General features: G+C 56.2%; 8 protein-coding genes across 8 annotated transcripts; 6 read left to right on the forward strand and 2 right to left on the reverse strand.

Moving 5' to 3' along the window:
• Window positions 1-1,425: 1,425 nt before the first annotated feature.
• CH63R_02008 (Mpv17/PMP22 family protein) lies at window positions 1,426-2,422 on the forward strand (the record flags this gene model as incomplete). The annotated part of the gene is made up of 3 exons (XM_018296983.1): window positions 1,426-1,596; window positions 1,713-1,988; window positions 2,048-2,422. 3 exons carry the CDS (start codon window positions 1,426-1,428, stop codon window positions 2,420-2,422), a joined length of 822 nt encoding a protein of 273 aa, XP_018161799.1.
• Window positions 2,423-3,078: 656 nt separating this feature from the next.
• On the reverse strand, window positions 3,079-3,867 carry CH63R_02009 (EAP30/Vps36 family protein; the record flags this gene model as incomplete). Its single annotated transcript, XM_018296984.1, has 1 exon — window positions 3,079-3,867. The coding sequence occupies one exon, from the start codon at window positions 3,865-3,867 to the stop codon at window positions 3,079-3,081; it is 789 nt and encodes a 262-aa protein (XP_018161800.1).
• Window positions 3,868-4,381: 514 nt separating this feature from the next.
• Window positions 4,382-5,212, forward strand: CH63R_02010 (Ribosomal protein S9/S16; the record flags this gene model as incomplete). Its single annotated transcript, XM_018296985.1, has 3 exons — window positions 4,382-4,450; window positions 4,575-4,646; window positions 4,922-5,212. 3 exons carry the CDS (start codon window positions 4,382-4,384, stop codon window positions 5,210-5,212), a joined length of 432 nt encoding a protein of 143 aa, XP_018161801.1.
• A 4,576-nt stretch (window positions 5,213-9,788) lies between these two features.
• On the forward strand, window positions 9,789-11,573 carry CH63R_02011 (CFEM domain-containing protein; the record flags this gene model as incomplete). The annotated part of the gene is made up of 8 exons (XM_018296986.1): window positions 9,789-9,893; window positions 9,947-10,082; window positions 10,150-10,331; window positions 10,391-10,427; window positions 10,482-10,549; window positions 10,620-11,002; window positions 11,057-11,124; window positions 11,188-11,573. The coding sequence occupies 8 exons, from the start codon at window positions 9,789-9,791 to the stop codon at window positions 11,571-11,573; spliced, it is 1,365 nt and encodes a 454-aa protein (XP_018161802.1).
• An 847-nt stretch (window positions 11,574-12,420) lies between these two features.
• CH63R_02012 (uncharacterized protein) lies at window positions 12,421-12,916 on the forward strand (the record flags this gene model as incomplete). Its single annotated transcript, XM_018296987.1, has 2 exons — window positions 12,421-12,457; window positions 12,522-12,916. 2 exons carry the CDS (start codon window positions 12,421-12,423, stop codon window positions 12,914-12,916), a joined length of 432 nt encoding a protein of 143 aa, XP_018161803.1.
• Window positions 12,917-14,535: 1,619 nt separating this feature from the next.
• Window positions 14,536-15,391, reverse strand: CH63R_02013 (Polysaccharide deacetylase; the record flags this gene model as incomplete). Its single annotated transcript, XM_018296988.1, has 2 exons — window positions 14,536-15,220; window positions 15,327-15,391. 2 exons carry the CDS (start codon window positions 15,389-15,391, stop codon window positions 14,536-14,538), a joined length of 750 nt encoding a protein of 249 aa, XP_018161804.1.
• Window positions 15,392-23,342: 7,951 nt separating this feature from the next.
• On the forward strand, window positions 23,343-24,442 carry CH63R_02014 (Glycosyl hydrolase family 18; the record flags this gene model as incomplete). The annotated part of the gene is made up of 2 exons (XM_018296989.1): window positions 23,343-23,715; window positions 23,772-24,442. The coding sequence occupies 2 exons, from the start codon at window positions 23,343-23,345 to the stop codon at window positions 24,440-24,442; spliced, it is 1,044 nt and encodes a 347-aa protein (XP_018161805.1).
• A 1,184-nt stretch (window positions 24,443-25,626) lies between these two features.
• CH63R_02015 (Ricin-type beta-trefoil lectin domain-containing protein) lies at window positions 25,627-27,184 on the forward strand (the record flags this gene model as incomplete). The annotated part of the gene is made up of 2 exons (XM_018296990.1): window positions 25,627-25,962; window positions 26,027-27,184. The coding sequence occupies 2 exons, from the start codon at window positions 25,627-25,629 to the stop codon at window positions 27,182-27,184; spliced, it is 1,494 nt and encodes a 497-aa protein (XP_018161806.1).
• Between the last annotated feature and the right edge of the window lie 371 nt (window positions 27,185-27,555).

The following is a 27,555-nucleotide window of genomic DNA, read 5'->3' on the forward strand; positions in this document are numbered from 1 at the left end:
ATCGTTGCGAATGCCGCCATATCAGAAGACGACCTTTATGCAGAATGAACATTTTGGGGTTCAGATCTGCTTAAATGAGAGAGGCTGCCCTACCCGGCTTGAGCGGTATCAGTCTCGTTAGTGCCTACCCCGAGGATTGGAACCAACCAGGGCATTTCTCGATGTCTGGTACTAGCGAGATTGTGTAAGTCGCGTTTTGGATGGTCGGACAGCGCTGCATCTGAAGAGTCGGACCCAACGTGCACACCACAGAGAAAGGGAAAAAAAAAAACCTTCTCAGGCGCTGCAGAACAAGCTCCATCACCTCAAATTGTGAGCTGCAGCGAGTGACATTAGTATGCATGCGAGGTTGCGTGGTTCGGACGACATTCGGACGATTCGGGGACGCAGAGCATGAAGTCGATCATTAACCCAACATTTTAGGAGGGGCCGCGCAGAGGGGATGACCCGGCACGCGGCCGGTCGGCACGGATGATTCAAACCGCAAAAGTCAATCCCCGAGTGTCTCCCAGTCTCCCCGACAGTGCCAGTGACAGTGACAGTGACAGGACGCAGCAGTCCAGTCTGTCAGTCAGACTGAGTTGGCGTGCGCCTGTTCGATACCGCTCGCGCTAATGGAATTTTCTGGGCCGCCCCCTCTTCAGAAGTTCAGAAAGTGAAAACAAACCTCGGGCCATTGGCGGAGAATGCCCAATCACCGGCCTCCCTTGGCGCACCCCTGCAGCTCCGACCAGCTCTTAGCCTCTTTGCTCGTCATGCAATATCCCGGTCATTTCGTACGAATGAGCATCTCACAACAGAGAGCTCCTACGTCTAGACTGCCAGAGTCGGCACCACACCCCCTCAATACAGTCAATTTCCCTCCCCCAGCCCAGCCCAGTCCAGCCCAGCCCGTCCGAGGTGGTCTCTACCTGGGTTGGTAGGCATAGATGTCCGTTGTACTAGGCCCTGCACGCCCACAGGGAGCCTACTGTGCCGACCACCACCACCACATCAACAATCCCTCTGCCGCTCCCTCTCTCTTCATCGTGCCGCTGCCGCCCAACCTCCTCTCCAACGACGGCTTCACACAGCTCAATTCCTGCGATCCCGAGGAATAATCAGTACGTTGCCCCGGCCTTCCACACTGTTCCCGGGTCGGCTCGTCATTTGCAATTGAGGTTTCCAGTGCCCGAAGCTCCAGCCGCGCAATTAACCGGTCGTCCCCAGTCGGTCGGCAGAGCGACGCGGTAAACAAATCATTGGCTGCTCACCCCCCGGGGCTTGCACTCTGGAGCCGCAACTCAATTGACGAACGCCCCCCCGAAAACCCATCGCAAACACCCTCAAAGACGGGCCTTCCAAGCTGATACTCCTCTTCTTCACCGCAGTTTCCCCCCGCGAATCCTCGATTACGTTAGCGATACCCCGGAGCCTTAGCCCACTATGTCGGTCAAGTTCGAGAAAGACACGATAAAGAAGGGTGTCGAGGAGGTCAAGAAGGGCCTCATTGGGGACCCTCTGCCCGGCACCAGCGGCAAGCACCCCATCTCCGAGGCCATCGGCACCGCCATCACCGGCGGTAAGAAGAATGCCGGATCCAAGGGCTACCTCGCGGTTCGTCTGCCATTCCCTCGATCTTGTGCGACGCCGGCACGCGTGCGACTAGGCCCCCGTCGTCGTGCTGTACGGGCCATGTCCAGGACGAGATGCTGACGTGCCTTTCGTATTAGGCCTACATCAAGGAGCTCGAGCAGAACCCTCTACGCACCAAGATGCTCACTGCCGGTACCCTCGCTGGTGCTCAAGAGCTGATCGCGTCATTCCTCGCCAAGGACCGCAACAAGCATGGCAACTACTTCACCTCACGCGTGCCCAAGATGGCCGCCTACGGCGCCCTCGTCAGCGCCCCTCTCGGCCACTTCCTCATCTGGGCCCTGCAGAAGACCTTTGCCGGCCGCACCAGCTTGCGCGCCAAGATCTTGCAGATTATCGTCAGCAACTTGATTGTAGGTGATCTGATCTCTTGACGATGGTTGCTGTTCACGTCCTGACCCGTGTCCTACAGATTGCGCCCATCCAGAACTCCGTCTACCTTACCGCCATGGCCCTCATTGCCGGCGCCAAGACATACCACCAGGTCCGCGCGACTGTCAAGGTTGGGTTCTGGAAGGTCATGAAGGTCAGCTGGATCACCTCCCCGCTGTGCCTGGCCTTTGCCCAGAAGTTCCTCCCTGACCAACTCTGGGTCCCCTTCTTCAACCTGGTTGCCTTCATTGTCGGCACCTATATCAACACCATCACCAAGAAGAAGCGTCTTGCCGCTCTGCGCAAGAAGCACTTCGGTGATGGCCGTTCCCCTTCCATGGGAGGTCGTCCTGAGGAATACCCGGGCCCCAAGGACTACCCTGGCCCGATGGGAGGTCCTAACCCCCCTTACTAAACGACTCTGCCATGGTTGAGATGGTTGAGATGACGTCGATATAACGCCCACTTGATGAGAAATCTGGTAACATCTAATACGAAAACGAGCCCAGCCCTTCCGGGCGGGTTTCTGGAGTTGAGGGGCGTGGGGGGCAGTGTGAGGATACGCGAGCTGGGAGCAAGCGGCTTGGATGGACTGCAATCAACTGCCGAGCGTCCTTGTACAATTTGCTTGCTTCATATGTTGCTATCATGTTATATGTCCTGTGTCGGTAAATAGGTTCAAATGCGCTTGGATTAAGGTTCGACATGCTTGGTATTATCTAAATGTTCTTCGATTAAAGCGGCCCTGATGCTCTCTATTCTATGTGTATGTCGTTGTATTGCCGTGTCCCTTTCTATGAGGCATTCCGCCCGCCTCACATCAGAGAATATCTTTGCGTTGCTGCGCAAGTCTCCGCATTGCGTCTTACACCCACGCCCCCCCGCCAATCTATCATCGGCTTGGTTTTTCTCGTGGACGTTTGTTTTAGTGCCTCGGCTCGGAAAAGGACATTCATTGTCCCTTGGCCGCTAACAGCTGGTTCTGAGCTGGATAGCCATAATCGGCGTCCGCCAACACGGCGGCATGTCGCATGTTTGTGATGAGTTTGCGTCTTGAGCTGGCTCCCTACCTCACTCCCCAGCCGACGCCTCGCCAGTGTCCACCATGAATCCGGGGCTCCAGTACTCGGATTCCGGACACTGCTTGTCCACCCACAGCATACCCTCACCGAGCAGATCTTCCAACGCCGTTTGGGCGCGCGCCCTGGGCCATCGCAAGTTGACCATCAGCATCGAGATGCTTACGTATCCCAGCACCTGAACGGCCTCCAGCACGGCGCTCTGATCTGTGTTGAGCTCCTTCGGTACGCTCCGGATGTACGACTTGCTGCCAACCTTGATGACACTGTGCGAGCTGCCCAGCGGCTTCAGCGTGCCGACGGCCCTCAGCACGTCGTCCTCCGTCACCTCGCTCGCACCCTCCATGCGCCCCTTCATAATCCGCTCCCGCACCTCGCGCACGCCGATCAGCCCGCCGTTTTCGTCGCGCGTCGCGCTGCAAACCTCGACCACGCGTACCGCCAGCTCAAAGTAGAAGTCGTTGACCGACCGGCCCAGAAGCTGCGCCCAGATCGAGGAAGAGCCGCCGGCGCCGCCGGACGACGAGGATGACGAGGACGCGAGAGGGTCAACGCCGATGGCAGAGCACATGCGGGCGAACTGGGCTCGGAAGGACGGATTCGAGCGGATGTCCTTTGCGTGGGTCTGCGCGAACTGCTGGAGGAGGGAGCGGAAGACGGAGAGCTGGGTCTCGAGGGCCTGGGCGTTGGTGTTGCGCAGGTTGGAACCGTGGGAGGCGTACTGCGCCGAGGTGAGCCGGGAGCGGTCGAAGGCCGCGAGGCCGACCCCTTTGCGGGACATGGTTGTTGTCGTAGGTATCGTGGTTGGTGCGCGGGTGTATGGGAGGGGGGTTTTGAGGGAAGCCTCTATCGTGGTGATGCCTCACATGCGGAGGCCGGTGGAGGTTGCGATAAGAGGGGCGCGCCGGGTGTCTTTGGTGGATGCGATCATATCGGGGGTCGTTGGCGCCGATGCCCTTTGTGGTTGGTCTAGTCGGGTCCCGTTCCCTCTGACAGTCCGTAAACCGAGGAGAATGACATAAGCACAATTTGGCTCCGTCTTTTATGAGGTCCGCCCCCAGAACAAGGAAGCTTCAATGTCACGTGCAACCAGGCCACGGCCCCCCCACCCGGAGAATCTCCGGCCACCTCAGCCACTAAACGGGCATAGCCCCCCGGCAAAAAGGGCACAACCCTCTCTGAAATCCAACTCGCAAAATTTCGGTGTTCGAGCCTGACCAAAGCAATTACAGACGCCCTGCCTCACGATCGCGCTGCGAATTTCCTCACAGTCCCCCCTCCATCCCGCAGCAACCATGTCGTCCACCCAGAGCGTGCAGTGCTTCGGCAAGAAGAGAACCGCCACCGCCGTTGCCCAGTGCAAGGTACGAAAAATCCGATGCCCCTCGAGGAAGAGAGACAAACCGAAAGAGAAGGATGGAAGAGGGAAATGAAGAGAATAACATCTCGACATGAGAATTTGGAAGGCTGACTTGTTTCGCGCTATAGGCTGGCAAGGGCCTCGTCAAGGTCAACGGCAAGCCTCTCTCGCTTGTCCAGCCCGAGATCCTCCGCTTCAAGGTACGATTACATTCCACGCGAGTCTTGAGGAAAGGCCGGTCGGCAAGAGGAGGAACTGGGAGGACTGGGATATGGGGAAGTGAAGAGCAAGCGCTGCGACGTTTGACTCTACCTACGGAGGAGAAGAACAGGCGCAGCGATTTTGCTCTCCACCACCTACACCCACGAAATCGAATCGATCAGAAGGGGGGAAACTACAAGCGACCAAGGGTCCTCGACGAGACGAGAGAACCATCCAAGCAGAATCCGACGAAGACTAACTCTGCGAAACACAGGTCTACGAGCCCCTCCTTGTCCTCGGCCTTGACAAGTTCGCCAACATCGACATCCGCGTCCGCGTCACCGGTGGTGGTCACACTTCCCAGATCTACGCCATCCGTCAGGCTATCGCCAAGTCGGTTGTCGCCTACTACCAGAAGTTCGTCGACGAGCACTCGAAGAACATGCTCAAGCAGGCCCTCGTCCAGTTCGACCGCACCCTTCTCGTCGCCGACAACCGCCGGTGCGAGCCCAAGAAGTTCGGTGGTAAGGGTGCCCGCTCCAGATTCCAGAAGTCCTACCGTTAAGCGGTACGCGTCGGATGGTTTCTTTTTCTTGCCCGAGCGGTGGTGGGGAAGAAGGGATGTGCAGCACAACACCTTTGGGGGAAGCGCTGCGGGTTTCCGGGTCCGGCATTTGGTGTTTCCCGCGAAAAATATTTGGCAGTTACTGTTTTACGGGGGAGTCAAACGTGGATCAAAAGATCTGGTTCGTCCTTCTCGCGTCTCTAGGGAAATGGACCGGGAGTTCGGCCAGAGCTCGACACATGGGGTTCAGGTCGTGCGTGGGGTTCTAGCATCGCGCTGTCGTTCCCTCCGCCGCCGCGCCCCCGTCGATGCAATTGCATGGCATGCCTCGCGGTATCGCTGCTTGGCTTGGTTTGTAAAAGGGTCAGGCAGGCAAATGAAACATTGAAACTTCATGACACGGCGTTCTGGGCTCGAGTTATGCGTGTGCCGTGTTTCTTTTCTCTTCCCTTTCTCTTTCTCTCTTGTCGTTGTGGCTGGGGAACTCGCATCCATGAGACATTGGGGATGGGGGAAGGGTAGGTGTAAGACAGGAAGACGGCTCTCCAACAATGACATTTCAACAACTTTGTGTGTCCCATGTCCCCGATACCGGTTGAAGCTTCAAGTCTTGTCACAATCCTCAGATGGACCGCGTGGTTGACGACTTCCAGTCACCACCCAATCAGTTCAGGCCAGCCTATCTGTCGCATCCGATTTTTTTAGGTTGTCCCAAAGTAGCTCGTTGGCACTCTTGACAGGATTGATTGAAAACTTCACTCTAAACGCAACGTTAGTCGGCCGTCTGCTCAACTAGCACCGAGGAACCTACCACCCGAATAAATTGACACTCACCAACACTCAATTGTCAGACGCCACGTGCGGGTAGCCATATAAACTGGCATACCCATTCAACACCGCATGGATAGAGAAGGGCCTTTTGACCTCGGCTCCGTTGATGATGTCCTCCAAAGGCACGGATGCGTCGGCGGTGCAGTCCGAACCTTAACACAAGAAGGAGAGAGTCCATGTCACAAAACTACCAGTGGATTTCTTGTCTCATCCGACTTTTCCAGGTCTCGGTGTAGAAGCCTAGATCAGCCTAAATCCACCTGCCAACAACGCATCCATTGGGACTGAGGTGGACTGCTTCAAGCCAAGACCATGTACAGTCGCTTTTATTTTCTGCAAAAAAAAAAAAGTAACATCCAACTCCCTTTCAAGCACGATACTGTCACCAAGAGCAAAAGGTAATGATCAGTGTGAGGCTTGAACTCACGGCCTTGGCATCACTCAACATATCTGATGATATATTAGTACCACGCTCTAACCAACTGAGCTAACCGACCAAGCTGCGGACTTGCTTGCTTGTTGTGAGGCCGCTGCCCTAAGCCCTACGAGATGGAAGCGCAGCAACATCGTGGGCGAGGATGGGGTCTGGCGGAGACTGGTGGGCTCTGAGTAACTTCATCGTGGGTCGGGTCTGTGGGACAGGAGTCAATGGGCTTGGATCCGCTGATGTACTTCCCTAAGGGTTGCTACACACGCGTTGAAGCGCATGGCTCTCTTGCGCTAACTCACGCCATGATACCGTGGGCTGGAGGAGAGTCGCCAAGGTTGGCCGAAGTCCCGTTGTTCCAACATTGCATGGCTCGGCTGATCCTCGTTTAGGCTTCAAGAGGATGACTTGGTTGGTGCAGTTCTCTTTGTCTGCGTATGCTCCCCTTCGTGACGCTGGTAACCTTGCTTCTGAGTGACTCGGCCGAGGCGAAAAGACTCGAGACTTTACACATGTCGCATGCCTCTGTCTTCCATGTCTTGCAACCGAGCAAGGATGAAACAAACGCAACTTTCCTCTTTCTTACCCCCCGACCTGTTTGAGTCTTTTCACTTCTGCGAGCAGGGCTACTTCTCGAGGTCTCACCCACCCTTATCGAAAGCCAGATCGCAGAAGAGTCAAGTGAACGAGATTGAAGCTGTGCATGCGCGAGACCCCAACGGCCTTGCCGTCCAAGTCACACCCTATGTTTTCCAACGTGGGTCAGCAACAGCTCCCGCCACCAATCACCATTGCATCCCGGCAGAGAAAACATGGTCTGGGGACCCGCACTTCTAGGGTTTGAAACGACGCACAGCTACCAAAGCGGTTCATAATAGCTCATTCGGACTGCCTTCCCAACAACATCCCAAGTAGCTCGAATCGAGCTCATCCCCGATGGCACAATTGGCTAGCGCGTCAGACTGTTAATCTGGAGGTTGGTGGTTCGAGCCCACCTCGGGGAGAAACAGTGGTTAAAATCCACCTGGGATTCGATTTTTGGCTTTGGGCGTGCGGTTCTTGGTGAGCTTTGTATGGTGCTGTCAGCCAAACCACATTTTGAGACATCTCTACGCAAAGACCGTTAAAGTTGGTACAATCCATTTTAACCTTTCACAGGTTAGTCGTTTGTCATCTCTTAAAATGGACTCTTTTCGTTGAGGTGTGTATCCAAACTTTCCTGACCTCATCTATTTGTCCCTTTCAACCAGCTTTGTCAAGAGGGGTTTTTTTTTTTTTTTGAGGGTTTTCTTTTGGAAGAGAAGCAAATGATGTATGTAGAACATACATAGAGACATGCTTGGCTTCGCTCGTGCTGACGAACTGCCTGCATAAGGCACATACGGCTCGCATGGCTACGATGTTCTTGACCAGGTATTTTGCGTCTCTGCAGGGCCCGGCTGCAGGAAGACTGTCGCCGGCGTCACCCTTGTTGAAAGCGCGGGTCCTTCTCAGGCGCCCGGTCGACGGCCGGAAGCCCCGGCGCACGAATCCACTTTTACCTGGCGTGGATCCGGGAACCGGAAGATGTGTGTGGCGAGACCGCAGCGACACCGTCACGTTCTTGCCAAACATACCGACGAGTCAATCGGAGTACAAACAGGATTGGAGCTGTTTTCAGAAAATTGTTTTCTTTTACCGGAATTTCTGTTCCTTCGACTAGCTTTCGCAGCCTTCGCCGCTCGATCATGTTCGGAGTCGAGGGACCACGGGACGCACCACATCCACAATGTCAAGTGAGTGAAATTTCTACTCATCACCCCCAGACAGTCGCTTCAGTCTGACTGAAACATGATGCCATCCCCCCCAAGAGAACCAGGAGGGTAGAGAAAATGACGCCTGGAATTTTGGTGATAAAGAAAGAGGGCAGATGGCGCACTCGCGACGGCTGAGAAACCATCAGTCAGCCAGCTCTGAGTTCTTTGACGAAGTACTTGTGGCTGCGCAGAGGCTGCAAGCCACCATTTCGTCAATTTCCTGACGATCCATTCGGCTCATCATTTCGCACCCTTCATCTTCTGTCCCTTCCATGGTCAGCCAACAGTAAGTAAGACTTATGAATCTTACCCCTCCTCACCTGGACGATGGTTCAGTCAACTTTGGTCCGAGAAGCGATAAGGATGTCACTATACTTCAATCAGTTTGCCGGTCAAAACGTGTGCCCTCAAGGCTTGGTTCCTAAAAGATGAGGGAAGCAAGCCATGGGCAACATCCATGCAGACAGGCTCGAGGTTACAGCATGCGCCAAGCCTTGAGCCAGGTATTGAAAACCCCGATCGATGTCTCTATTCGTTTGAGCTCTGAAAATATTCCGTTCTTCAACCTCCTCTTCTCGCATGACAGTGACATCGTAAACACTTCCCTTTTCTATTCTTCCACCACCACCCCCCCCCCCCCCCGCCCCCCCCCCCCCCCCCTCTTACAGAGATAGAATCAACGACAGAGACACTGATACGAGCATTTGCCATCTTAAAGGACTCCAATCCCGATCCATAGAAGTACGCGAACCTAATGCATCTCTAAGCCCGTGGAGAGACATTCCTAGACCGCGAACGGCATGCGCAGACATTCCCAGCACCGACGCAAACGTCATGTTGCCCCTGAGTCGTCGCGCACAGCCATATGCTAGCTCATCGTTAGTCTATAATGGCCATGCTGATCTATCATCCAATGTGTCAAAGCTTTCTACTTGTGATGCAAGGATGGCTTCTGCTAGTGTCACCTCCCAGGTGGCATCGTCCAATGCTGGCTGGGGCGGCCAGGCTATGGCTCGCAATGGTCTCTGCCGTGGACCCTCGACCAGCTGTGGGCACAATCCAACGTTTGCCCAACAAGCATCTACTAGGTGGGTGTATCCAAGACATTCACAACACCCTCGCTAAAGAACACAGAATCGGGTTTGCCAGATCAACTGCCGTCAGCCATGCCATTGGCCTCGCTTGTCCCGGCCCGACCGACAGCAACAGCCGGTATGGCGCACGGATTCCCCACGATGAGTGAAGCCACATTCCTTGAAGAATGACAGGGCCGAGGCTAGTTCTCCTTTGGCCATCGATGCGGATTGCCCGGGGAAAGACATCCGCCCTCAGCGCAGTCCTTACCCTCTCCCTCTCCGCTAATACTCCAAGGCATGTCAACATCATGGCCGAGTTTGCTCTTGGAAGCCTACCTTGACGTCTATCTAACTTCCGCAGCATTTGCGGACAGAGAGAGAACCCGACGACAAGCCGGAGTACGGAAGGATTTCAAGTCCACAGGAACCACCAGAAGCTTGTCAGGATGGCCGCCGCCGCGCGATTCTTTGCCTTGCTCATTTGCATCTTGGGGGCGAGCACTGTCGTTGCCGCGGCAGATTTGTCGTATCAGGGCATCCCAAGCTGTGCCGTGAGTAGATCTCAGAAAGGACATCTCGATATGATAGCTGCTTACACACATAGGTCAACTGTATCTTCCAGGAGATCGGCCATAGCGACTGCGCCATTACGAACCAAACATGCATCTGCCACGACGATGTGCTGGCTGGCTACGTACAAACATGCGTTCAGGCCAGCTGCACAGTTAGAGAAATGCTGGGTAAGCGACAGACTCGACTTGATCGGCATCCAAGCAAGGGATTAATGCTCATCGTTACAATGCATAGCGGCCCGAAACCAGTCATTAGCTGCCTGCGGAGTGCCCGTATCCCAGCACGATGAAACTATGAGATGGTTCCGACTGACCATTTTTGCCCTCCCGACCTTCTTCCTCTTCGTCCGGGTTGTCAACAAGTATATGAAGCTATCAAGTTGGGGCTGGGACGACACAACCATTATGATTGCATATGTATGGCTCACTGTCCACGGCTACCAGACCGCTCGAAAGCTGACCGTTCAATCTTCCAGGCTGTCCTAGTAGCCTTTCTGCCAGCGGCCTATGTCGGTAAGTATCTCGCAGTTGTGTTCAGTTGTCGTCAAACTGACATTCGCCTTGCAGCCGAAAGAACAGGTGCAGGGAGGGACATTTGGACCCTTACTCCTGAACAAATTACCGAGTTTCTTTTCGTAAGACGGCAATCCCACAGTGTTCTCGTCTGTCACGACAGACACGGACAACTCACTGACTGAGATGAAGGTGTTTCTCATATTTGGCACGCTGTACATGACGTCTCTGGCCTTCATCAAGTGTTCCATCCTGTTTCTCTACCTACGCATCTTCCCCGATGAAAAGTTCAGGAGGGTCCTGTGGGGTACGCAGCTGTTCAACCTCCTTTTATGGATTGCGTTCGTCACGGGCACGTTCGCCGCCTGTCAGCCCCTGAACTTCTTTTGGAACGGATGGAAGAAAGAGATGGCGGGCAAGTGCTTCAACCTGAACGCTTTTGCCATGTGTCATGGTGTGCTCAACGTTGCCTTGGACGCCTGGATGCTTGTGTTACCGACCACTCAAATCTATGGGCTGAGAATGAAGCTCAAGACGAAGATCGGCGTCATGCTGATGTTCGGCGTTGGCATATTGTGAGAGAGAAACTGCCTCGCTTTGAATTGATACCCATGGCTAACTCGGAGAAGCCTCACAGCAGTCAGTGCCTACCGTATCAAGACGCTTGTCTTGTTTGCGACATCATACAACATCACAGGTTAGCTCCTCCTGCAACCATCATAGCTGTCCTCCGTGTGTTCTGACCAACGATGTTTGCTAGCCGACTCGTTTCAGAGTTCCATGTGGTCCTCGATAGAGCTCTGCGTGGGGGCTTTTGTCGCCTGTCTCCCGAGCGCCCGCCAAGTCTGGAGGATAACATTTCCCAAGATCCTCGAAGTGACACACATCTCTACGAGATCGTCTCCATCAAGCAAGGGTTCCAACGCCATCAGCCAAGCCTCAAGAACGTTGTCAGGCGCTCATGAACGACCACGCATGGCTGCTTACGAAGAGTCATCGATAGCGCATCTGGTCGGGGATTTCAACAAAATCGACCTCAACGACCTTCCCGACACGAGCCCGACGGAAACTACGCACCCACGGACGCCGAAGAACCGAAATGAGACCAAAACGGAACCCGGTTCGGGCAGCTCTAGAGGCAGCTGAGAAAGGAACAGGAGGGCTATGGGCTTTATGGGCTTTGGGAACGGTTCGGGGAAGTCAACTGGAGCACTTGCAACACTGGAAAAGCAATCAGCCGGAAATGTCAACGATGCACAGAAACCGAAGAAGCAGGTACATGAAGAAAATCCGAAGGAGCGCAGGCAAAACAATCTGTGGCGGATCAGTCTCCGGCTTATGAGCCCAGGAGAGTCTTGTCTACCGCATGTCGACGAACTAGGAACGGACACGAACCACGAGTTGGCTTTCAGGTCACGCCGTGTGACTGGCGCTCAGATCTCGGGCTATCATGTCCTGGATCAGGCCAGGGAGGAGAAGAAGGCCTGAGGTACACAATAGCCATTGCTGCAACGACAAAAGTACACGGCCGATTGGTTAGCGGAAAATCGGCGATAGGACTGTTGTAACACTTGTCTAGAGTTGATCTCTGTCTATTGTGTGAACGCACAACGACGGTACTCTAACAAGTTACATCAGTCCTAGTTCTTCAGTAGAATGATGGAGAAATAAAAAGCGAAAGTATTGTTCGGAGATTGCGTCCTCTCAGTCGCCAATGAGACTTCCCCAGTGAACACCCACTCCTGTGCCTCCGACGACGACTTGTGGCCTTTTTGTGTGTAAGCCGGCCGGTTGCCTTGCCACGTCTGAGCCGCCAACTGAAAGAGGGGTATTGGGGTTGCGTAGGCAGGATAGAGCCAGACTTCTTGGCAGCTTATGGCATATCTCGCCACCCAGCATCCCCATTTGCAGTAGAGCAGAGTGTCTGGGCGAGGAGAAGCTCGACTCTTCCCATCCAAAAAGCAGCGCGCACCAGTTCATTCGAGCCAAGAGAATGGCGCAACAAGGAGGCACATGTCGAGACCCATCAGGTACTTAGCTCTCCCTCTCTCACCGCGCACGTCGGGTTCACGCACCTACTGATCCGATTGCAAGAAGCAGTCGTCAAAAGACTCGATTCTGCGGCCTCGTCATCACGACAAGACCAGAGAGAGAAGTCCGATGACGAGGGATGGGAGGTCGTGGCCAAACCGGGAAACGAGCAAAAGTCTCATGGTACAGGGTTCTCGAGCAGTTTCGACCTGCAGCTCGGCTGGGGAAGCTGGAGGACTTCCGTCCTCAGCTGGGATGTGAACGTCAGGAGGGGGCATACCCATCTTCCCAGCGACTCACAGGCATCGGGCAACACTGCACACGAACCAAAGACAGAAGGAAAGGTGACGCAAAGCAACAGTGGTGGTCAACAATCAATGAGCTCAGTCGACACCGGGGGATATGGTTCGTCTTCGCACTTTTGGCACCCGCCATCAGGCAGTGCAGCAGAGCAATGAGTCCTCCGAATCCTCTCATGTGTCCGGCAGAGATTGAGAAGTATGGGAAGGTATTTGCTGGAGAGAAGTGTCATCGTGTTTCTAGCTAGTACCGGCAACTGGTCATCCAGGGGGCGGCTTGCATTTAGGATTCTGTCATTTAGTGTCGAATATGATGACGGAAAGGCCGATTCGAAGTCGTGTGAAGCCGCTCCTGGAAGATCCGAAATGGAATCTGAAGCAGTGACACGTTATCAAAACATCCCCAGTTGCTGTACCGATGGACTAGCTGATTCTCGTGAGCGAAGGAAGGGCTCAGTGGTGATGTCTGAGCGGTCTCAAACCATGAACCCTTGAGGGCTCCTCGCCGGTTCATCCGAAAATTTAGTGCAACGGCTCATCGCCACCACAAAAGGATCAACAAGGCTACCTACCGGATCTCTCATCTATCCCCTCATCAAAGTTTTTTGCGCCCGACTGGGTCTTGGCAAACATCCCCCCCCTCCCGTCGTTCACCTCCAATCGGTTGATTTCCCAGGTCGCCAAGTCTCTGCCTACGAGCCGGGGCTCATAAACTGTTCTTGGCCCTCACACCGCGTGCAGAGTTGGGGAACGAGAAGCAGCTAGCCTTCTAGTCGCCGTGGTCTACATTACACAGATCTTGCAGGTTCGTGGGGTCGCCGGCAGTGGTCTTATTAGGGGCACAAAGAGCACCTCAGGGAGTCGATGAGACGACTCAAGATCCAGCCGCCAAGAACGTCGCACTACATGTTCCGGGCGGCAAGAAAAGGAAGACAACAAGCCATGGCATGAGGGATTAGATTAACGTTCAACGAACCACTGAGAAGGTCGAGAAAAGTAAAAAAGAAGGACGAAAACCCATGCCCTGCCTGGATGGTGATATTGCTAGCACCAGGAGCCATGGAATGAATCAATTAGGGTGCACCGGCAAAAAAAGAGGTTGTCCCTCACATCGCTGGAAGGGACACACATTCGATCCAGACGGGACTCGAACCCGCAATCTTCTGATAAATTTCCGAATATTCATTTTTGTGAAAATCAATCGAAGTCAGACGCCCTACCAATTGAGCCACCAGACCGAAGGATGAATGGTGATGAGTAGTGCTTACTCATCGTTGCATGATAACAGTCGTTAACACCATTATAGACTGAGCGACTGATCCTCTTGCGAGAGCGGAGTTGTGGCTGGAAGTGGATACAGATACGTACATTATGCGTCGCCCTGAGACAAACTCACACATGACCCGACGGGAGGCGGCAGCGGTGCGGAGTTCACCAGGTGCGTTTCTAAGGCCAAGTTTAGTTTGAACGGTATTATAAATTGGTATGTCCACAAGATTACTTGCGCCGTGGATGCTCTGGTATGTCCTCCCCATGATCTATATACAGCCAAAAGAGAGAAGGCAGCCAGCGAAACTCCGTTGGGGCCAGTCCCCTCCATGGCGCCCATGAGAAAACCGGCGGTAGAAAACCAACATAAGTCTTTTTTTCCTCCCTTCACCAGCCAAGTCTCGTCATGCTGATGATCTTGCAATCCAAAACAATCCCCGACTCTTCCCCCCATTTGAAAAACCCGCCTCACAATCATTAACACAGAACCGATGAAAGCGTCTCCCAGCTTAGGCCTTGTACCAGTTCTCGGGAGCGTCGCCCAGGCACTCCCCGACGGTGACGGCGCGGTAGCCCTTGGCCTTGAGGGTGTCGATCATCTTCTGAGTGAGGGAGATGACGGTCTGCTCGTGGACGTCGTGGGACAGGACGATGGCGCTGCTGGAGGCCGGGTCGTTGCTGAGCTCGTTGTTGAACTTCTCGGCCGAGATGTGGGTCGTATCGGGCGTGTTGTTCTCAAAGTCCTTGGTGTCGAGGTTGGTGTCGATGACGTGGTACCCCAGGCCGGCGAGGTCGGAGAGGCAGCCTTCGTCGCACGAGAGGAAGGGGGGGCGCATGTACTTGGGCGCGAAACCGGCGATGCGGCGGGTGGCGTCCTCGAGCTGGGTCATCTGGGCGATGCGGTCGGCCGAGGAGAGGGTGTTGAGGTCCGGGTGGGCGTAGGTGTGGGAGCCGACGAGGTGGCCCTCGTTCTTCATGCGGTTGATGGTGGCCGGGCCGATGCCCTCCTCGATGTTGGCGAAGTTGTTGCCGTTGACGAAGAAGGTGGCCTTGACGTCGTTGGCGGCGAGGATGTCGAGCAGCTGCGGCGTGAAGGTGAAGGGCCCGTCGTCATAGGTGAGGGCGACGACGCCCGTCTGCGTGCACTGCGAGATGATCTGGCCGACGGGGGGGCTCTGACGGCGGGAGAGAGGGCTGAGGGAAGAGATGTCAGTTTCATGCCGGCGTCCGAGGGCCAAGCCAAGAAGACGAGAGGGAGAGGAGCCTTCCCCCCACCTCCCCTTCTGGAGTGTACACATACCTTGCGTAGGCACCTCCGGCGAGGGCAAGGACCGCAGTAGTAGCGCTAAGAGCAGAAGAGTACATGGTTGCTGTCGTGGACAAGACTCAAAGCAAGGTGAGAATGGAAGGCGACGCAGGGGGCAGCAACAAAAAGTGAGACTGGGAGACTCGGGCGCGAGGAGTTGATATTAAGCTTGCTTGGCTGGTGACAAGTTGGATGTAGGATGAAGCAATAAGTCGAGGGGCTGGTAGGACGAAGGGGGTGATGGGGAGGAAAAGGCAGACGACTTATATGAAGAGTTGGGACGTTACGGAGAAGAGGCCTGAACAAGGGGACATGGAACAGTAGACAGTGGACGGTCTGAGTTGACGATGGGTCCCAGCCAAGAGCTCACGTATGGGTCGACCCATACAAGAATAGAGTCTAATGAAATTTCCCGCTACATAGATAGATGGACCTACCTGCATAGCCTAGTGGCCTGGGGGCCTGGAGGGATGACGGTCGAGACGGATCGCCCATCTTGCCCCATCGTGGAGAAGTTTGAGAAACGGGACGAGGACGACGACTGACGGCCGACGACGGTGTTCCCCCCATTCATCCTGCATAGAAGCAAGCACTTTCTTGCTACAAGACCCTACGAGGGGTTGGGTTGGCCCGTTCAGCCCTGAGCGCCATGGTGTCTTGGCGGACGTGAAAGGAACCACGCCCGATGAGGCTCCGATACGAGGCGCGTGGACTGCACACTGGTTGTTGCGGTGGAGGCATCGATGGGCAGGGTAAGCTGGGAAGAGAGAAGAGTGAGAGGAGAGAGTATCCGTGGTGTGTCGTGTTTGGGAGATCCGCGGCGCGTTTTGACGTCAAGGGGCTTGGGGGAGCATGTAAGCTGACTGGCAGGAATCTCCTCTCATAGCGCCGGGAGGAAAATAATAAACACAAAAGGAGTAGGAAGAAAAAAAAGAAAAGAATAAGGGGATCCCGGGATGTTGCCCTGGATGGAGCTACGAGCGGATGTTGTTCATCGGGATGTGGATGGACCGACGCTCGAGAGCTGTCGGCCGACTCTCGTCATCCTTCACCAGGGATGTGCCCTAAAGAGGACGAACAGGCAGACACCTTGCGTTGCGACGAAGTGAACGGCGCCAGACAAGACAAAACGGTGAGGTTGGTGGTCAGTCCACTGTCAGTTGAGAGGTATGTGTGTATGTGTGTGTGTGTGTGTGGTGGCGTCGAACATCGGCCGGACTCGAGGAGAGCCAGGGATCGTCGAAACCTTTACGGGGGGTGAGGGGGAGTGGAGAATCAGCCACGAGCGCCGCCCGTTGCCGTCTCGGGTTTTTTTCCTCCTTCGTGGTCAACAGAGAACGAAAAGCCATCCCAGCAGTCCCCTTTGGGTGAGGGAGGGAGGGGTGGCGCCGTTGCGGGACACAGACCGCCGCTGTTGGTCCAGGATATCCCGAGTTGGGCTTGATCCCGCCTTTATTGGCGCCACCGCACTGTACTCTGTACCTGTATCATCGGTATGAAAGAAATAAAGAACGGGCATAACGGATAGAACGCCTAGAACCCTGACGAACGATCTGTGTTTCTGATGCTGTAACGAGGGACATCTCCCCACTCCCTCCCCCATTTCATGAGGATGAGGCCCGCCTCTGTCGCAAAACGGAAACTGAAATCACCTTCGTTGCAGCAGAGATCGCTTGCGCTCGCGCTCGTGCAGGAGGGGGCATATGGTCCAGGAGAGGAGTGAGAGGAAGTGAAGGGAGGCCGCGGGGACCAGCAGCAGTAACAGCAGTATCAGCGGCAGCAGCACCAACACGGACGTTGCATCGTGGCGCGGCACTTCTGTTGCTGAGGTCATGTCATCCGGCAATAAGACAAATTGCCGAGCAAGGCCGTCCCGTGCTTAATCCCTTTGGGGACTGGCGCCTTTGGGGAGAGGCTGGGAGGGGGGAACGGGATGCGGATCTGATGCCTGCCAACCTCCACTCGCGGATAACCTTGTAGGGTCATTCCGTCGGCTAGCATCTATATTTCCAGGAGTTATTATCCTACTTTGAAGACGCCGCATCGTAGTGATCAAGTTACTCTGTAGTTTCCGCCCAAGTATTTCTCCATGGAGACTACGAAGCACTTAGCGAATGGCGCGAGCTGGCGCGCGCGGGGGAACATGGGGAAGAGAGGCTACCCCAGAGAGGAAGAAGCTGGCTGTGTGATGGAGGAAGAGGGCACCGGAGCTGAGATAAGAACCAATGCCGAAAACTACAAAAATGGAAAATAAAGATGGAAAAAAGGGCCCGAGGTTCAGAATCCTCTCCGAATTGCTATTGCATCGGGGGGTACAGCGAACCCCAAACCGCTCGCTGCGACTGGTTCACGTCTCTGGCCCTCTCCTCTCTCCCTCCCCCACCACCGCCGGTGATCGTCCAAGAAAGCCCGCCTGGGAAATATTGAAATGATGACTCGGCCCGGGCGTGGAATACGAAGGGCGCGGCGGCCATGTCGTGGAACTCCTGATGCAGGGTGCTGGACTGTTGAGGGGGGGGGGGGGGGTAGGCGTGCCCTATCATCGGGACATCCCTCCTCCTCCTCCTACTACTACTACATATGAGGCTGTCAATGTGTGACTGTCATCTTGGCCCTCTGGATTCATCGGAACTCCCCTCGCCTCTGCCACCATCCCCGTAAGACGTAGAAGGTCTTGGCCCTTTCCGCCAGGCGCATTGAGCGACGAGCGCGCTTACGTCTCCGGAAGGATGTCGTGGTGTGACAGGCGAAGCTTGGCCTTCCGTGTCATATTGAATGCTCTCTCACGTACGCAGCAGCGATGGGGCGAAGGTTAGAGGCTCGAGAGAGAGAAAGTCTTTTTACTCTGTACAAGTGCCTCAAGACCGGAGCGACCAGGCCATCCTTGCTCGGGGAGACAACGCCCAGAAAACCCCCCATCCTCCAGGCCCCCCCCCCCCCCCCCCCACCTCCAACCCCCCTGTCGTGTTCGAGTCTGTCGGTGCATGATGGTGAACTTGGCATTGCGACGGCGGACATTGTTGGGCCATGATTGCGAGTGACAGTAAGAGAGGAAGGACTGCTTGATGACAGACCGTTGAGTGTGGACTGGATCCCAGTTGGCCCTTTTGTGCCCCCTAGCGAAGCGTCGGGGGCTCAGGGGGGCGTGTTGGGAGGACGGGCAGACCAGAAGTACAACAAGAAGATTCCCGCCGCCGCCACCAGGCGCCAGAAAGCAGTCGTCTGGTCCAACTTCTGTGCGTGTGGTGGTCGGGGCCATGGAGTCTGAAACAAGCATAGTGCCGGCGGCGCTACGTCGACACGTAAAGTATCCGTAGAAAGGACGAACTTCGTCCGCGTTGGTGTCCAGTATGCGTACAAAATACAGTACCGCGCATGTAGAACCGCTTAGAGTTCAAGGGGTAACAGTCACGGCAAGTCAGGGAAATGAGCGCGCGCCGGTAAGACTAGACAGGACCATGGTGCTGGGACACGAGAATACCACCCCGCCGCAAAAGCCAGATACACAGACTTTGAAAAACGTGGGGTCATTAATCTCTGTAGTCTTTTCCTGTTTGCCATCTTTAGCTGGCCAAGGCTCTTGGCCGTAAAAAACCAAGAAACCTTGGGAGGCTGGCCACCCCCGACGTACCGGAAACCCCGCGTTGCTGTGTTGTGCATAGCGTGTATGCAGTCTCAACCTTATGCACATGGTCATCGCGCGGGTCTGGTGTCTGCCATGCCGCCGTCCGCGGAAGGGCAGAGGAAGGGAGGTCGTGCTGACCCGGCGCGGCATCTCATCTACCACTTCTATTCTCCCTCCCGTTACTTGTCAAGCAAGGGTCATGGAAACTTGCGAGTGCAATGCAGCATGAGGAAGAGTGCCGCGGCGGTCATGCAAGACGCTGACCTCGGGATCTACAGGCCACGGTTGGTTGCTGTGAGACGGACGGCCTTTTGCAGGAGAACCAGCCGACGTTATTCGATGTTGGACACAGCTTTCGTCAGCCTGCAGCGCTCAATGGGAAAAAAGGCCCTGTTTCCTCAAGGAAAGACGACACAAAAGGCAATAGTTCGGCTTTTCAAATGCAACCCCGGAACGCTGTCTTATTCCTCTCAGCAGATCAGAGTGGCGCACCTGGCGCACCAAGCGTCCATTGTTCTTCCCGAGACAACAACAACAACAACAACAAGAGACACATGGGCTTGACGTCAACAAGACGCCCGAAGCCATGTTCCCTGTCTTCTTCCTCGTCGCGATGCACGGCCACGTCAGGCGCATCGCCTGGTATGTACGAACTTGGAGACGAAGCTACGACTTGGCATACTGGTTATCAGCCGGGTTCCCATTGCGCCGAGAAACGGACGTCGTCCGGACGGTGTCTCCCTCATGACCAGCGCCGTCGCGTCGTATTCACAAACGGAGGCCCAAAGTCGCACTTAATTTGCATTTTGTTTTGGGGGGGGAGGGGGGGGGGAGAGAAGGCTGTCGATGCCCGAGATCGACGTCCAAGGGTTCAGTGCTCCAATGACGGAAACAGGAGAATGATTGACGCCCTCTCTTGTCGAGACTCTTCCTGGCTTTCAAGACCCGGTTCTTTGCGGAGCGACGTCGAGATCTCGCATTCCACGCTCCTACAGCCTCGATTTTGGACATTTCCCGATGCCGGATACCCCGGCGGAACGCCAAGGGTTTGCGTGTCCGTATCTGAAGCACGGCGAAGTCGAGTTTCAAAAAGATCTGCATCAGCATTAAAGTGCCAAGACTTTTCTCTCTCTCTCGCGCGCGCGCTTGCGAGTGACGGTCCCGATCCGAACCTCTCTCTCTCTCTCTCTCTCCGCGAGTCAGTCGCCGCTTTCTTGTGCCATCTCGGCCCGTCGCCGATAAACGGAGACAGACAGAGATGATGTGTGCGTGCTGTCTTCCGGCTGATGTTGAGACGCCGTCAAAACGAGTTGGCGATGATTCGACGTTGCACGTTGGCGAAACATCAGAGGAGGGTGCCGGCCTTGATCCGACGATGTTTAAGACGGGGCATAGTCTAGATTGAGTTGATGGCACCCGTCCCGCACCCATCGTTTCCGACGTCTGTTTCTAACCTCGTGTGATCGATCCGCTCTTTCTCGTTTCCAACCTCCCTACGCCCACGTTGCCCGGAGTGGGTATCGTAGGACGAAAAAACAAAACAGCGAGGGAAAACGTCTGCTGAATCAACGGGAGTTACAAATGGCTCTCTTGCGTCTTTGGTCGCAGAGGCCGGCGCAGATCAGGCAGCGTAGCTCGACGTCCGGCCCCTCGTCATCGGCGGAGCGTGTGGCTAACGTATCCCAGGAGGTCAGGCATATTGGCGAGGCAGAGGGTAGCTCGACGAGGTTTTCACCCCGCGAAGGGAACCGGTGACACAGCAAAAGCGTGCTCGATTGGAATCTGGAACCCTCCCTTCGCTGCTAGTGCGGGTGTCCGGCTACCTTTGACGAGGCCGTCGTTGTCTTCTGCATCGAATCGCAAGGCCGTCGACTTTGGCGGGTTCTTTTGTTGATACGGGATGGATGTGCTTAACTTGCAACCCCTCGACCCCCCTCGTGAGTCTCGACGAAAGCGTCCACTTCGATGGACGAGCTAGCTCCTAGCGGCGTTCTCCGGCTCGTTCTCGCCAGTCGCCAGACTGTCATTGAAGCGTTCGGCTGGCCCTTGGACTTAAAACCAGCCACTTTCAACAAAATTTGCCATACTTGAGTGCGACTAGACGACATGGCAGGGTGAGCTCTAGCAGGAGGCCGACGAGAGTAGGCTAAAATCTGTACATGTGGCTCTCATCGTTCACGCCCAGTGCAATGCGGTCGGTGTCTGACAATCTAGACGCCACAATTGCGAGACCGGGTTGTTAGATCACCCTACGTCGACTGTGATGTCCAGGTAAGCAGGTCAGTGACGAACTGTAACCAGAGAATGACAACAGCCTCCAGACATCGTGCGACGGCTGCCGATTTCCAGACTAGACGTTGGAGGCATGGTCCTATCATGGATACGGTGACAGCCTTCTCATCTATATTCAGGAACTATTGAGGCTGGGGGTTCCTCATGACATCCCGAGAGGTCCAATGGAGGGACCGAAGTGAGGCCAGAAGTCGGGTTGAACAAGTCAACGTCGGGAGCTGGCGTGCTGGCTCCAGAGCCAATGACCTATGTCGCCTTTTGAGGAGGAAACTGTACAGGGTAAGTTCAAGTCTCCGATAATCTCTGCGCTCATGTCAGGGACTCCTCAGGTTGGGTCTCGGAACTCCTTTTGACCATCCTTATCGACATGCGTCAACTGCCTGGCTATTCTCTGTGCCGGTCCTCTGAATGAGAGTCCAGGAGCCAGCCTGAACTGCGTCATGTTCCAGTTACCAATGTCCTTGAGTCCAAAAGGATCATGGGACAGTTGGTAGCATTCGCGAAGAAGGCAATGCCGGAGGGAGACCTCCACCGAGCCTGAGATGTTGCTGCGTTTGGGCGCTGCGATTCGGCAGATAGATACATGGTGTCCCGCGTGTCGATTACAGGCGTCGATATTGCCGGCTAAGCCATGTAGTTTACCCAGCTATTATGCTTCCAAGGACAATTCGAACGCTCAACTATATCTCCAGACATGCGTCAGATATTGTGTATCTCGTGCGAAGCATCTGGCACGATGTCTCTGAACGACGGGCCCCATGCGGGGCCAGGTCCCTTGGCCCTTTCTCAACCGCACGCAACAGCCAAGAGAAAGTTGATGCAGCTCGGCGCTAGCGTTGCCATCTTCATCGTCGAGAGAGGAGGGGCATGGACAAAGGTGGCACATCCGCCTTTGAAAGGAGGTCGTCCTTCGTTCTTCGTTCTTCGTCACTTGGCAACATATATCGTCCAGACTGCCAGCCGGCCCTCAACCCGCAACAAGTTGATTGTCTGCCGCGTGGCATTCGTAGCATTTGTGGCATTTGTGGCGGCATCCCTCTCTCCCGGCTGATGCAAGACATCATCTCCCCTCCTGGGTCCACCGTAGGACAGGACTGGACTCTCACCACCCTTCCCGCCCGATCGAGACGGCGGTCAACATTCCCCTGATTCGCAACCGCTTCCCGTCCGCCGGTGTTGATTATCCCGGAGGTGGACTGCGACGTATTTTATGCGCCATGGCTGGAAATAAAGGGGAGAAACGGAAAGGAGTCCAGTTTGCAGGAGGAGGTAAGCGGTCTTTGGGTCGCCCGCATGCCTGTCGCGGAGAAAAGAAGATGAATGGTCCATTGCCAGCATTGCCAAGGAGAACAATCGAATCTCTCGCAATTCCAGGGCGTCCAGAATGAGTTTACCCTCATTGACCACGCGGTCGGTACGCTATCGACTATAAATTCTCCCTGGTGTCAGGCACGGAAGGGAGAGGTAAGAAAGAGGGAAACTGGCTTTATTTCTTCAGGAAAACATCAGTGCCGAAAACAATCTGTTTCAATGACCTGAGAACACCTGTCGTTTGCCGTTTCCCGTGTCGCCTGCGTCTGTGTTGTGTTTATGGCAGAAAGCAACCAACACAAGACTGTTCCGAGCTGTGAAGTTCTGTGTTGAGATAGAGAGAGAAGAGACAGAGAGAAGTAAGTAAGGAAGAGAGAGAGAGAGAGTGAGAGAGAGAACGGAATACGAGACAGATGCAGCCGTGAGCTCATCGAACTCAGCGCTCCACAGCAAAGTTGCCTTGGCTGCCGCAGCTCCCCAATAGCGATCCAGCTGGGCGCCACGCAGCACGCCGCAGCGGCTTCCAGGACAAGCACAGCCCCTGAGCCCTCCACGTCAGCGCCATTGAGCCACTGCCTACCTACCTAGAGACGAAAATGGCACGAGAACCATTACTGCCCCTCCCCCGCGCCATCCCAACGTCACCACCATCATTAACAACACCACCACGAGGACGGTCCTCGACATTGATAACAACGCCGACATCGACATCACGGCCGAATCTGTCTCTGAAACTCTTCGTATCCAGAATACTCATCCTCGCATCCTTCGTTCTGCCCGTCATGTCTCAAGGCTGGGTCAACGCCGTCTACTACCCCAACTGGCGCGTCTACAAGGGCCAGACGCCGGCTTCGCTGCCGGTGAACGCCGTCACCCATGTGCTCTATGCATTTGTCCAAGTCAACACAGACGGGTCGCTGAGGCTCATCGACGACTGGGCCGATACGCAGATTCCCGTCGACGGGACGACAGGGTGCCTCTCCGCCCTCGCCAAACTCAAGGCCTCGCGGCCCAACATCCGCACACTCGTCTCCGTTGGCGGCGGCGGCGGGAGTGCTGAGTTCCCCGCGCTGGCTGCCAACCCGGCCGCCCGCGCCCGGTTCGCCAAGGAGATTAAGAGCTTTTGCGACAAGTACCAACTTAACGGCGTCGACAGTGAGTATCCTCTGTCCCGCTTGCAAACGCCGTTTCCCCTCTGACCCGCGTCTCAGTCGACTGGGAACACCCAAGCGACGCCAAGCAGGGCCAGGACTACATCGCGCTCTTGAGTGACGTGCGCCGCCAGATGCCGGCGGGGAGGTACCTTCTCACCACGGCTCTGCCGCCGGGCCAGTACGTCTTGAGGAACATCGACCTCAGACGGGCGGCGCCCCTGCTCGACTACTTGAATCTCATGTGCTACGACCTGACGGGCCCCTGGACCGACGTCTCGGGGAACCACGCGCAGTTGATGGCGTCCAAGACGCTGGCGAGCAACAACCCGAACTTGAAGATTGCGTGCGCCGACGGCATCAGCTACGTCATCAATAACGGCGTCCCGAGCCGCAAGGTGCTGCTCGGGATCCCCGCGTACGCCCGCACGTTCCCAATGGCCAAGGGCCCCGGAGGGCCCTCCAAGAACTCGGCCGAGATGGACTACTGCGACATGTCCAACGACAGCGTCGACAAGGCCACGGTCGACACGGCGGCGGCGGCGGCCTCGTACGTCGACGCCAAGAACGGGTTCATGACGTTCGACGTGCCGAGGACGGTGGCCATCAAGGCACAGTACGCCAAGAGCAGGGCCCTCGGGGGTCTGTTCTACTGGACCGGCGTAGGGGATAGGAAGGGAAGGCAGAGCCTGGTGCAGGCTGGGTTCAACGAGTTGAACGGCGTAAGATAGACTTGATGGGGAAATCGGTGGAATGAGCAGGATATAGAAGATCAAAGTCGACTACCCGACTTAGCCTTTTTCATGTCAGAGAAGCGCACCAGATCTGTTCCTACCTGGCTGGATAGGATGAATGATACTGAGGGTGAGGATGGCAATAAACTGTGAAATATGCACTAAACAAATGAAAAAGAAATGTTGTCTAATGACAAGAGGGAGATTGATTGAGAGAGATGATCAGGCACGAGAGGGACATTAGCTGGGAGCCGCAGCACTCCGTAATTTAAACGCCCGACAGTCCGGCAGGCGCCCAGGCGAGCCCCACTCCACCGGCATCGGGAACCCCACTCGGGGTCCGGCAGCACTGCCGTCCAATCATTGCGCTGTCGGGCGGGGGGGGGGGGGGGGGGGAGGGTTCGCAGGGGCTACAAGCGCGGCCCCCTTCCATTTCCCCGTCTCATCTTTGCCGCCACAATCCCACGAGCCCGCGACGCCATCAACCTTTCAAAGTTGAGCAGTCAGCTTCCTGCCGTCCTGCTACGCGAACCGTTTCACGCGGCGAGCCATCCCATCCAACAGCAACCTCCTGCATGGCAACTGCTGCCCCCTCCTGTGTACAGTACTTATTGGTGCCGTTCGAACGAGTGTTCGGACGGGCGACGGGTGATGTGCGACAGGGGGGAGCTACGCCAAGGGAGGAGGGGAAACAGACGGTCGGATTGGCACATGCTCGACACCGCCTGCCTCGTGTCTTTGGGGTGGCCCAGACCGTCGACACAGGCAACCCGTTGCTGCAGTTGGCCGAGATCGTGAAACCTCGTTCAAACCCGGACGCTTTGGGGCAAGGGATGAGAACGAGAATGAGATTGTTCGCGAGAGCGACGGCGCCTTTCTGGCGGGATGGCGCTTGGATGACAGGTGACGGACGACGGACGTCGGATGACAGGCGAAGTTGACTTGGCCGTCATGGCGAGTCTGGTATAAGACAGCTTTGCCGCCGAGTTCTCCCCAAGGGCCTCGTTCACGATATCGCTGCCTCGACTGTGGCCTCTCTGTCAAGTTATTTCCAATTCCCGTTCGTTGTCTCTTTCATTTTCCATTTCGCCCATCCAGTTCCTTTGCCACACGTCCTGCTGAGCAGGCCCCTCGTTCTTTCCTATACACTCATTCAATAGACATTCAACATTCGTTTCATCATGATCCCCCAGGCGGCGACCTTTTTGGCTTACGCCACCCTCCTCGCCACGGCAAGCCCCGTTATCCAGCGCAGAGTCGTCACCGAGCTCAACGAGGAGGCCACCAAGGAAGCGCACCAGCGCGACGACACGGCCACCCGCGCCTTTTCCGATATCCAAATCAAGACGGCCGACGGCAGGTGTCTGTTCGTCGACAAGCTGTCGGGCGACTTCCGGGCGAACCTGACCCCGATCCAGGTCGCCGACTGCGGGGCCAAGGACGGCCAGGGCTGGGATGTCATTACCGCCGGAAAGCACAATGACCAGCCCAACACGATGCTCATTGTGAGCACTCTGGTGAGAGCCTACCATGTGTACCCGGGGCCAGGGGGAAAATTGCCGCTGACCAAGCACGAACCAGACGCAAGCGTGCTTCAATTTTGACCCGCGCCGTCCGGCGGGCAACCAGGTCAACCTCTTCTCGTGCGGCGGACGCGCGGCCGGCGAGGGCCTCGTGACGGACTCGCAGCTGTTCGCGCTAGAGACGGGCGCGGGCCCCTCGACGTTCCAGCCCAAGAACGCCAAGGGGAAATGTTTCACAGTCAAGGACAACGCAGTGGACGTGGCGGACTGCGTCGCCGGCGATAAAGCGCAGTCATTTTCGTTCGGGTCTGCTGCGGGTGGTGCCGCCGGCGGCGGGGAAAACGGCGCTCAGAAACCCGGCCCTTCGACGACCGCTGCGGCCGTGGCTACTGGGAATCCGGTGGCCGACTGTGGCGGCGGCGAGAAGACTGTCACCATGACGATCACGGCCACGGTCAGCCCGGGCCAAGGCAACGCCGGCAACGCGGGCAACAACAGAAACACTGGCAACCTCCCCGTGGCCACACTCGCGCCCGAGGTGACTTCCGCATCGGCTTCGACACCACCTGCCGCCTCGACTGCCCCCGCTGCTGGAAATGGAAACGGAAACGGAAACGGAGGTGGCAACGGCGGCACCGACGGCGGTCAACAAGGAAACATCCCCGCCGCCAACCCCACGACCCCCGTCCCCGTCTCTCGCGCCGGCGGCATCCTCAACCCGACGGCGGCGGCCGAGGCGCACGAATTCGACGCGACCGCCAAGCGGGCCTTTACAAAGGTGGCCATCCGCGCGCCCAACGGACAGTGTCTCTCGGTGGACCCGACGGCGGGCGACTTCCGACAGAACCTCATCCCCGTGGGCCTGGCGGCGTGCGACGGCGCGGCGGCGAACCAGCAGTTCGACGTGGTCACCAGCGGGAAGCACAACGACGGCAAGGACAACGGGGCGCTGGTGGTCAGCAGCCTGACGAACGGGTGCGTCAGCACGGACGGGCGGCGGGCGGCGGGGGACACGGTGACGATCTTCTCGTGCGGCGGGCGGGCGGCGGGCGAGGGCCGGACGGACGCCGGGCAGCTGGTGAGGATCTTTGGGGATAGTTTCCTGTGGTCGCCTGTCAATAACGCGGCTTCGTGCGTGGTGCCTGGGGACCAGGGGCGGCTGGTCACGGCGGCGTGTAAGGGGGACAACAGCGAGACGTATACCATCGTCGCCTGAGGTGAGATTGGGGGGGGGGGGGTCTCGGGGCCGTTTTTCCTCGTGGGTATAGACGCCGGACACATTTATGACCATATGTATTGGCGTAGATGATCAGCCTGAACGAAACCAGACAGTTTGGCGGTCCATACAGTAAAGCAGACATCTACAGAAGAATCTCTGCCCATGTCTTATTAGTCATTAGTTGACTCTTTGCCAATCTTGACCTGCCTCTCGGAACTTGGATGCCGTGCAGACCCTCTCGGCAAAAGCTTGACACACATTGTGCGTCCCCTCCCCCAGATGGACGGAGCAAGTCCGGGCTCTTCACATTGGTTACGCATCTTTCGACAAATCCACCGAGCGTCGGACAGGGACGTCCAGGGTGGAAG

This window comes from Colletotrichum higginsianum, chromosome 2 (assembly GCF_001672515.1).
Source record: "Colletotrichum higginsianum IMI 349063 chromosome 2, whole genome shotgun sequence".
NCBI lineage: Eukaryota > Fungi > Ascomycota > Sordariomycetes > Glomerellales > Glomerellaceae > Colletotrichum > Colletotrichum higginsianum.